At 39.2% G+C, this 10,890-nt stretch overlaps 1 protein-coding gene across 2 annotated transcripts in view; it reads right to left on the bottom strand.

Moving 5' to 3' along the window:
• Window positions 1-4,200: 4,200 nt before the first annotated feature.
• Window positions 4,201-10,890, bottom strand: part of CDH5 (cadherin 5) — a 28,658-nt gene continuing 21,968 nt past the window's right edge. For both annotated transcript variants that reach the window (XM_007421050.3, XM_025169253.2), the window contains exons 9-12: window positions 9,443-9,570; window positions 7,626-7,734; window positions 6,399-6,644; window positions 4,201-5,078 (exon numbers count right to left, since the gene is read on the bottom strand). In XM_007421050.3, coding sequence (XP_007421112.1) covers window positions 4,567-5,078; window positions 6,399-6,644; window positions 7,626-7,734; window positions 9,443-9,570 — 995 coding nt within the window. In that variant the 3' untranslated portion in view covers window positions 4,201-4,566. The remainder of the gene's footprint in view (window positions 5,079-6,398; window positions 6,645-7,625; window positions 7,735-9,442; window positions 9,571-10,890) is intronic.

Genomic DNA, 10,890 nt, shown 5'->3' with positions numbered 1-10,890 from the left:
CTAATGATTATTTTAGAAGGTGTCCCAAGCTGAAGATTAATTCAGTAGTTCTTATCTGATCTATCTTATCTAAGATGCCAGGTGTCAGCAAGTATTTCATAAGATAACAAGTAAAGATTCCCCCAAGTCAACCTTGATTTGTGACTATTTATTGGCTGCAATATGGAAATGCTTTCTTTGAAGTTCTTTTTCTTTTTTTCCCCCCTGACTAGCCTACAAGCCTGGCACTACGTGATAGTCTCTCACCATAGTATCATTTCATCAAGCATCTCTTAAATGAAGAACAGTGGTTGCTAAAGAAATATTCTCATCTCTTGACTTTTTTTCTACCCAGATCATGGGATGGATGGAAATCTTGATAGGTAGTCAATATCTTTAAGAATTGGTGATGGGAGAGATGGGCTTTAAATAGCTGTTCAAGGGTATATATCTATATTCTGCTTAGGCAGCCTGTTGGCTTTGGAGTAATCCTGTTTGATGGCTTAGCACTACTGTGCTAAGCCATCAAACAGGGAGTGCTGAATGTGCAACTTTTCTTGGGCCAAGGGCCACACTCAGTCTTGAGGGGGCATGCCAAAGGCCACATAAAAAATCTTGGGGAGCCAGGCAACAATGAAATTTTCATTTTAGTTCATATTGCACTTAACTAAATCAAATAAGTATAGTTAAGGTAATGACTTCCCAACTATTTGATAACTCCCCTCTCCTCTTCTGCCACATTGAGCATTTCAGTTCACTGGCAACTTCTGGAGAGATCCTGAGGATCATGTCTGTTCTTTGGAGAAATGTTGTAGGAAATGCAGAAGGAGGAGGGTTTCAGGACCTTCCTTCCTTTGGAATAGTGGAGGACTCTAAACTTCAACTTGGACCAAAAAGATGAGCCTCTAGCTCTTTATCATAAGAAATAATATGCAGGCATGATTCAGCCCCATTGTTTTCTGAGAAGATAGCCAACTCCTACTTTCTGGTGTTCCAGCTGATGTATGGAGAGGACTTTGTTGATAGAAATGCATTTAAGGTTCTGTAAACCTGATTGAATGTTTTACTGATGGACAAATACAGTTAACTCTGGTTTCTATGTAATTAAAAAAAAACCCTCTCAACATAAATAGAAAATGACACTATATCCAGTGCAAAAATCATTGAGGTACAATAGAAATTATGACCTGTGTGGTAGAGTACAAAATACATGAATCACAGGATACTTGAAATCTTGATAATTGTTTGCAAAGTCATTACAGTTGTTCTAAATAATAATCCCAAGGTTACATATCAAGCATATTAATTATAAAAGAATATGTTTGTTAGTAGTATATTTCAGAAAACACAAATATATTCTTCAATAGGAACCAGGAGTTTGGGGATACATTAAAAAAGACAGCACTGCACTATATATCTTTTCTCAGAAGTATGTTCTACTGAGTTCCATGTGACTTTGTACCACATGGTAGATACAAAATTTTATTTCTTCCTCCCCCTCCCAAATCAGTTCTCAACATTCAGTCTGAGTGATTTTATGCATAATTAGTAATAATGAGTATATGAGGCTGTTGAGAAATTTTGTAGCTCATGTAACAAGCTGTTGTATGCAAACTGCTGGGTTCTCATCAATCGCTATCAGTGGTATTCTTAATTATCTTTAGCCCTTAATCATTTTGGCTCATTTTATTGAGTGTGGTTCTAGTTTGCTGCTCTAGAGTTCTGTCCCGATGGCACAGCTAGCTTCTGGAGGTAATAGTTTAATATGGATATCCCATCATTGCCACATCAATTCTTTTAAGGAACCTTAGTGCTAAGGCATACATCAGAAGACAGATCACTAAGCAAATGCATCCAGAGAGCAATGTATACTTGGAATTAATTTCCAATGACAAACTAGGAATGTACCTGCTATGGCTGTCAGAGAGGGACATAAATATTATAATCAATTTGGTTGGATAGCTAACCTATTTCTCTACCTACCTACCTACCTACCTACCTACCTACCTACATATATATATACACGGTAACATCTGGACAGGAATAAATGTCGCTGTGCATAGAATACCTTTAATTACAGAATACTCAGAAATGGTGATTAGGGAAAGATTACACCCATGCACTTGTATTTGGTAGGTAAAAGACATACTTTATACATAAAAAATGGCATAATAGGCAAAAAGCACAATTTTAAGATGATAAGGTGATCTTTATGGTACACAATCACTTGTCAGAATGTTATGAAGTGCAAAGAGTTCAGGTTCTTCCAATCACTAACTTCAATCATTACCACCTTGACAAAATACTTTGCATTATATCTGATAAGGCTGTCAGAATCAAACAGCTATTTGACTTCAACATCTGAATCAAAGGGCTATTTGAGTTCAACCTCTTGTTTCTCAGAGTGGTCAATCAAATGCCACTCTCACAAATGGGGACGGAGACGTATCCTTGTCCCACCCTTATTCCTCTGCAACTGGTGTTTAGGGGCATATTGCCAAAACCCAGAGCTAACCCAGAGTTCTCAAGATGTACAGTACTTGTCCTCCATTAATTGTCCAATTCTCTTTTAAAGCCATCCAAATGAGTGGCCTTCATTACATTTTGTGGTGATGAAGTCCACCAGTTTATTATTTGTAGTGCGAATAAATGTTTTCTTTTGTCTGTTCTAAATTTCTTTGGGTGATGATGTGGATGATATGAGAGGGTTAAAAGCTTCTGCTCATCCACTTTCTCCAAGCCACACATGATTTTATTCACTTTGTTTTTATACACTTCAGTTGTCTTTTTTTCTAAGCCAAAGTTGCCAATCATTCTAGCCTTTATGGGCCATATAGGTCTGATACAGAAGCTGTTTGAGCCTTCTGATCATTTCAGTTGTCCTCTTCTGTACTTTTTTTCCCAGTTTTATTATATCCTTTTTCAAATGTGATGACTAGATGTGGACATACTGTAGACATCCACCATGACCGCCATTTTGTCAGGGTGCCTATAACTCAAAATTCCAAATGTGCCTTATGACCCATAAAGGCTGGGGGATCCCTGTGTTATGGCATAGCTACTGTCTAAGGTAACTTCAACTCTGTAGCATGTTGACATTTCCTAAATTGGTCATCTGACAATTAGGGCTTTCTACAAAGAAACGGAGAAATTCTAGATGGGTGAGGTTGCTGTTGAACAAAATTGTGCATTAGAGAACCCTTCATATCTTCTCCAAAGATTTGGATTCATCCCTGCCCCCCAGGAGCCCTACCTACTCATCCCCAATGTTGCTGCTGATTTGCTTATCCTTCTGGTTGCAAACACAAGCCAGAAAGCAAAACAAAGTGTGTTGTGGATTTTCCTCCTTCTGCTTGTTCTTGTCATTACTCATGTCCTAAAAAAGAATAGCCAGTCAGGCAAAGCAAGGTTTTAGCAGAATCAGAAGTTTCCTCCTGCTACGACATGGACCTCAGTATATGCCTGAGGCTGCTTACTCCTAATAATTAGCTTAGGAATTCCCAATCCTCACAAAACTGCAATTCTCAGATTTTTGAGGGAGAACTCCTGTAGTGTTCCATGATGAATGAGCAACACTTACAAGTTAAGCCATGGGGCTTATTCAGCAGACTAGAAAGTTAAAAAACAGAAGAATGATCACATTATTAGGGAAGGGTCTATCCTCCTCCTGGAACTGTCAGATCAGAAATGTATCTGCTATTTACATTTGTGAGTGCCAGCAACTTCATGAGAAAATACCCCATTTCACAGTACCTGTAAGGAAAAAGTAATCTACAAGAAGAAAATAATTAAGATAGTTTCACATTTAATGAGGCTGTTCACTTTGGGTAGTTTCCTGCAGTAACTCGATGTCTTTAGCTGTGTTTGAAAATGTAGCTTTTTTAATGAGTAAAAATGGATGTCTAAGTAAAAACCATGTAATGGTGTCAGAGTGAACCTTTGAAATCTACAACAATGGATAGGTTTTGGTGGGACTGATGTTAGTGAAGATTTTAATTGTTGTTGTTCTGTCCATGCCTGCTCTGACTACAAATAGTTGGGGTGGTTATATGGAAGTGGACTGAAACATGGTCTTCTGGGGGGTTTAGTAGAGACTTTGATTTGGGACCTGAGTCTTTTACATGAGCTCAGATGCCAGTTCTTCACTGGCTGTTCATTAGCACCAATAACAAATATGTAAAAGTATCACAGGGCTGTTGAGATAATTCATTCAGTAAAAGATTGTAACTAAAAATACATTTAATTAGAATACTTGCAACAATCAGGACAGGCAAGCCATCATCTAAGCTTTCTTATAACAGGCAAGAACCACAGTATTTTAAAAACATTTAAACATTGGATTTTTATATACGGAGAAACATTTTTCAATCCCCCAGTACAATGGCATTTCCATTTTTTTTTTTTAATATCTACAGACCTGATTTTGTTTATAGCTTCTTTCACATAGGTTATCTCAATCTGCTCTGAAAATGTATGAAAATCTGATTTTTTGTATGAGGAATGCATAAAGATTGATTCTGCTTTCTGAACAGTCTTTCAGTTTTATTGTTTATGGACAGGGCTGGGATAATCTGCCATTGACCACCCTCAGTACACCAGATCTCCATTAGGTTCCAGCCCATAAAGCTCTGCCAGCATTTTAAATCGGGGACCCCAATCATTGAGAAAATCATAATCAATATCCAAGTCCGAGGACCCTGAACCCAGGGAACTTAGAGATTCCGCAATGGACTCAGCCCCTTCATAGCCAAATATGTGAAGGGTGTCATATGGCAACAAATCTCCATCATTATCAGCTTCATATTTTTTCATCTCAATCATAATGCCCATTTCTCCAGTGCCTGAAAGTCCATTCTCGGGGATCTTTTGTACCTGAGGATAATTGCAAGATGAGGCCTCCCTGGTCATTCTTGGGGAAGTTATGCTCCTCTGGCGGACTGAATTGAGAACGGAGACGTCGTAACTGGTGGTATCCATTTCACCACCACCTTCTTCATCATAGGCCACCAGCTGCTCATGGATCTCTTCCTCATTCTTCCTGAGAACACTTAGATCTTTCTTGTGTCCTCTCCTCCAGACTATCAGCAGCATAGTTAATGCTGTAAAAATAAATGAATAAATAAATAATTAAAACATGGGGAAAAATGTAGATGAACAGAAAACATAAACTTTTTCTATGATTTTGATTCTTTGATTCCTTGATTCTTTCCAGATGTTTTCACTATGATGGGAATTAGATATCTTCCACATGGTCAGTTTCAAGTGCTTACCTTTAAACACTAAATGGTTGGGTTTAAATACAAGCATTTTCATCTGATGAGACTTGGGAGGCATACCTTCTCTGTCACTACACCTGCCCTATCAGACAGCATCCCCTTTGAGATTTGGATGGCCCCAACTCTGCTAGCCTTCAGCAAAGCCTTGAAGATCTGTTTTTCTTTCTCAGGCACTGGGCCAGGATGGCATGCGAGCCATTTTAAGGAGAGTTATCTCTGGTGAGACATCTTTATGGAGTTTTATTCTATTTTCAAAAATGCTTTGAACACTCCTGCAATTCTTCTACTGGTTCTCCTTCACTCTGGTGAAAAATAATTTGTTTTGACATTTCTTCCTGAAGAAAAGAGAATTGGGATGTTCATGTGAATGTAACATAGCGTCTTGCCAAGGAGTATCTGTGCATATCTGATCTTTCATGGCACTGTCTCTCTCCAGTGATCTGCTGCCACCCAGGTTCACAGGCTTCAGTTAAACTCCAACTGTTTTTGGCTTCGGAAGTGAGTGGTGCAAAGGAAGTTTAAAAAAATGGAAAGAAACAGCAGAGGAGTACTAGGTTCCTCTACCATCTTCAAAGATGTGTAAAGCTGGAGAAATTCTAAAGGAATCCTCATGTACCCTGACAATAAGGGAAAAAGCAGAAGACTTTTTCTGCAGGGGAAGAAAACTTCTAAGAAATTGCCAAGTTGTTTTAAGAACAGCATTGCCAAATATCAGAGGGCATTTTCTTCTATTCCAACCTGCATCTCGGTTAAGGGTTTCAGCAGAGAGCCATGATTAGTACATTATGGATGACCAAAGAGGAGAGCCTTTGGCAATCTGATTAAAGAATAGCTTTTGGAGGAAAGTTTGATTGGCACTGTCTTCATACACTTTTGGAAACCATGTTAAGACATTTTTATTTGCTCAGACAATTTATATTAGCTGCATTGCCTCTGCTAGCTGGTAATTTTTAATTTTTTTTTTTAAACCCTCTTGCTGTTTGTTGCTTCTGTGGTGGCTATTTTATGAATTATACAAGGCCAAATTAATACTGAGAAGAGGAAAACCAGCATCACACTGGTTGCTATCTGTGTTAAGTTCCCTTCTACCCTGCCCATTCAAAGTGGAAAGGGAGAAGCAAAGAGAGACAAAGATTGATTTACCAAGGATGGTGAAGATGCAGAAAAGGATAGCCAACAACACTTGGAGGCCGACTCCCACTAGTTTTGCTGGCTCTTCGCAAAAAGTGAAATCACCTTCCTCGTCACATTTGCAGACCCGGAGGGTAAGGGTGTTTGTGCTGGTCTGCGGTGGCGCCCCATTGTCGGAGATGATGATAGGCAAGAAATGAGTTTTGACAAGCTCTCGATTGAACTCTCCAAACTTGACAGTGACATTTGCAGTGTTATCTGGGGAATGCAACAGCATGCAGTTAAATGATCAAAAAGTGATTGTTTTAGAGACTTACTGCACATAATATCAACTCCAATAACCACTTATGGAACCCAGACAATTTTTGGGTAGAAGGAAAGCACCCTTCTAGAAGCTTCTTAATTTAGCACTGGTCAAGTGACAGGCTGGATTTGGCTTCCAATGCCCCATGTAAGTGCAGCCTTTAGCGCCCAGAGATCGTGCCTTTGAAGTTTCATGGCAACACCTTATTTTGTTTTGTTTTCCTTCAAAAATAAGGATGTTTTGTTTTGCTGCCAAATTTCAGCTGGATGATTATGGAAGCTTGGGGATTTTTAATGGTGGAGATGGAATTGGATTGCCTCCCAGGATCTCCCTTCTCCAATTCCCAACTTTCAGAACCCAGCAAGTCTCCCTGCCCCCCGGCTAAAATCAAATCAGATTTGCCCATTCTGGGGACAAGATCTGTGATTCTCCAGCTGGTTGGGGGAGCTGTCCCTGTCCTAATGCATTAGAAATGCAAAGTCTTCCTTCCACTTTGAGACTGTCACAAAGATATATTTCAGCTAGTTCATGTATCAAAACATACTTGTACCCCTTCTTATAAAATATCTTGGAGCAACTGCTGTTGTTATTCTCCTGGCAATGATGCAGGGATATGAACAGGGCCATAGGGGGTTGGGGTAAGCTATGGAGAATACCAGGAAGACAGGGCTAAAATGTTTGTGCCCCCCCTTTTAAATAGTAAGCTATGCTAGCTGAACTTTTGGAGCTTATCAGATTTGTTAGTTGTTTAGTTCTGTTAACCTGTAAACAACCCTATGGGTTGGCATCAACAATTTTGGCTGCTCTGGGAGCTGTAAGAAAGGAGCTCAGAAGGCCATCTGCAGGTTTGTCACCCCTGTTGCATTTGTAAGAGGGTTATTTGAAGTTTCTGCTCTGCTTTCCTTTCTCATTGCATGTATTCTACAGAAACGCACCATGATTGCCAATGAGGGTAAAATTGCTGTCTTCAGAAGTCAAGAAAAACTTGAATTTCACGTCTGGTGACATTTCATCCTTGTCCGTGGCAGAAATTCTTATGATCACCTTTATGAATAGAAAAAGGTCATATACTCCATTATTTTCAACAAATCCATAGGGATTATTGAACAAATGCACTGTCCTTATCAAAGGCATGGTTTGGTCTTGTGAGCAAAAACCTGAATAACCCCTTTGAATAATTCTGCTCTGGGTAACATTTCTCTTCCAAGAGTGGTCACGTCCCGCAAGCTGTCACTGCACTGATAGCAGAAGATGACTCCTGTGAAAAGTTCTATGAAGGGAAACATAGCAGTAGAACATCAACGGGGAAAATATGCCTGTAGACTGGATGCACATATTGCATTTACCATGGTTTGTTTAATAAACCATAATTGGCTGAAGCCACACAATACATCACATCATAAAGCATGGCTTACAAACGATCATTGACTGAATTCATGCAATATGCTAAGTGAAAGCTAAATAAAATAAACACATTCAGGTTTAGCATTATATGTGAACTCAGCTGTAATGAAGTACTTGTATATCAGGAAACCCAATTGTACCTATGTGGCATTTTGTGAAGACGTCTCACAGATGACTACTAAGGAAAAGCTATGCCATAAGTGTGATATTAGCATCAGCATTGGCTGATCTTAGAAAGCTAAGCAGGGTTGGACCTGATGAATACTTGGATGGGAGACCAGCAGAAAAACTCAGAGCTATAGCCCACACTAGGAAGTTGAAAAAGTATCTGAGAAAAAGGCAACGACAATTTTTTGTCTGTATTATTGCCAAGAATATCACATGGACATAGAGACACTAGCGGACAAGCTAGACTTGAGGGAACCTTCCCTATGGGCATAACTCTTTTACACTTGCAGCGCCAGGATTGAAGCTGGCAAAGCAAGAAAAAAAGAGGCTTAGATCAGACAAGACCATTATGTAAACGTGGTGCACAGCTGGCCTCCAAATACCAGTGTGGGAAGACAGCAGCAAAAAGTTCGTTACCATGAAATGGCAGAAGAAAGAGAACTAGGATTTCAGTCCTAGTGTGCTCTCTCTCCCCCCATATAAATACAACTAGATTCCTGAACTTCATAGTACTGTAGATGACCTTCTGCATAGACTCAACTTCTTCTAGTTTGCAACTAAACTTTTATCTAACAGTGCTTTACTGACTTGTGAGCTGGTTACTGAACATGAGAAGTCAAGTATCTGGATAGTCGTGAAGTCCAACAATCTGAGCTGCCTTCAGGATCAAACCCATGATTTATATATATCCTGCTTATGTTCTAGCCTTGGACACCTCTAAAATGGTCACTTAGAATTTCACTGCCTCAAAATGCAGGCCCTTTCAGAGATCCAGATAGGTCCAGCTTTCAGCTTTTGAAACCCATAATGTAATAACAATTGAAAGGGCAACGCACGGAAACAAAATAAGTCATAAAAAAGGAGGCCTAAATCTGACTTTTTTTCTGAATAAGAAAAATAAGCGTATATTTAAATTTGGGACTCCTTTGGATCTCAAGGCCCACACCAACTAGCCCATATATCCCGTTGATAGGGCCTATCAAAATGCAGTAGGGTTAACAATCTTTCTTTAACGAGTGTACTTTTATGCTGTGCCACTTAAAGAACCAGTGGTACTGAAGATCTTTTTCAACATAAAGTTTGTTTCTTCAAAGAGAGGAACTGAGAAAGGTATGGATCTTTAGTCAACTGTAGAGTTCTGGAGCTAAGTAGAAAGAACAGTTTTTTTCTGATACTTTACCTGACCTGGGGCAGCATTTTCACACACACGTGGATCATATGGAAAAGCAAATTCTGGGGCGTTGTCATTTATATCCGTAACTTTAATATAAACTGGCACATGGGTTTCTAATCTAGGTACTACCTTTTCTGAAACAAGAAAAAAAATCATAGATTTATTAACCAAATATCACCCTGAAACCAATTAGAATCAAACACAGTTCAGATCATATCACGATGAGAAGTAAATACAATGAATGGGAGAATCTTATTGGAAGACCCCATCTACAACTTACACATATTTCTTTGCATGGTTGCTCAGGGCTCTATTCACATGGTCTAGAACCCTGGAAATGCATGATTCTAGATTTCACATGAAACCCTTCGGCACAGCTTCAGATATTTGGCTGAAGAAACAGCAATTCATCCTAATCTCTATTCACTCCCTACCCCCATGGCATCTGAAATGGTGGAAGAGAATGCATAATTTTTGTCTATTTATTTAAAATATTTACATTCTGCTCCTTATTATAAGAATTCCAAAGGAGTTTACAACTTCTACAAAACCAGCTATTACTGGTATAAAGTAAACAGCCTGAATATCAGACACGGTTGCATGATGCTGTCCTGTATCTTCAGACTAGAATGTGAATGCCATTCTCTGAGATGCTACTAAGAGGTAAGAAAAAGCATTTATTGTGGGAAGCCTCACTCACATAGCCTTGTCATAGCTGGATGCTGTAGTAACTTATGAGCATGTATATACAAACCAGCCTAGAGAGAATTTCCCCAAATTGAGCTCTTTAGTCCCAAAACTAAAGACAGGCTTAAAGAAAGTTTTCAGGAGAATAGAAATGGTCTTAGCACAATATGCTTGGTTACTGAATTGTCCAATTTTCAGAGTTCATCCAGTATATTGAACCATAATCACACAAGGTGGGTTTGTGCAATACACTAAGTGAAGTGATAAAAAAACCAACCAAGTTAATTTTGTGTAAAGGCAGCTGCAAGGCCTTTAACTGACCTGGTTAAGCATACTGAGCAAAGTAACTACTGTACCCCTTTCTTCCATTCTTCTATTGCCCTGGCTGAGTAGAATCTTTGCTGTGGCAGTACCCAGTCCTTTGCATGCAAAAGGTCCCAAATGTTCTCCCTGGCACTTCCAGATTGGACTAGGAATGATTCCTGGTTCAAAACCCTGGAGAGTTACTGCCAATCATTGTGGATAATACTGAGCAGAAGATGATCAGATTTAATTTAAAACAAGTTCTTAAACTCCTATTGCTGTTCCCTATTAGTCAATTGTCAAGAAGCAAACTTCCCTACTGAACTCGCGCAAGACTATGTCCCTGGCTTATAGCTGATTTAGAAGTTACTTCAGAACTGCTCCAACAAGTGTTGGATTTTCCAGGCAGGCAATTAGCTGAAATGTTTACAGCAGATAGTTATTTACTAGGGCTGTGCAGTGCT

The sequence above is a fragment of the Python bivittatus genome, unplaced genomic scaffold (assembly GCF_059951505.1).
Source record: "Python bivittatus isolate LINGU-HERP-01145 unplaced genomic scaffold, Pbiv_v1 ctg000190_np1212, whole genome shotgun sequence".
Lineage (NCBI taxonomy): Eukaryota > Metazoa > Chordata > Lepidosauria > Squamata > Pythonidae > Python > Python bivittatus.
The sequence above is the reverse complement of the archived record's forward strand: the minus strand, read 5'-3'. Positions and strand labels throughout refer to the sequence as shown.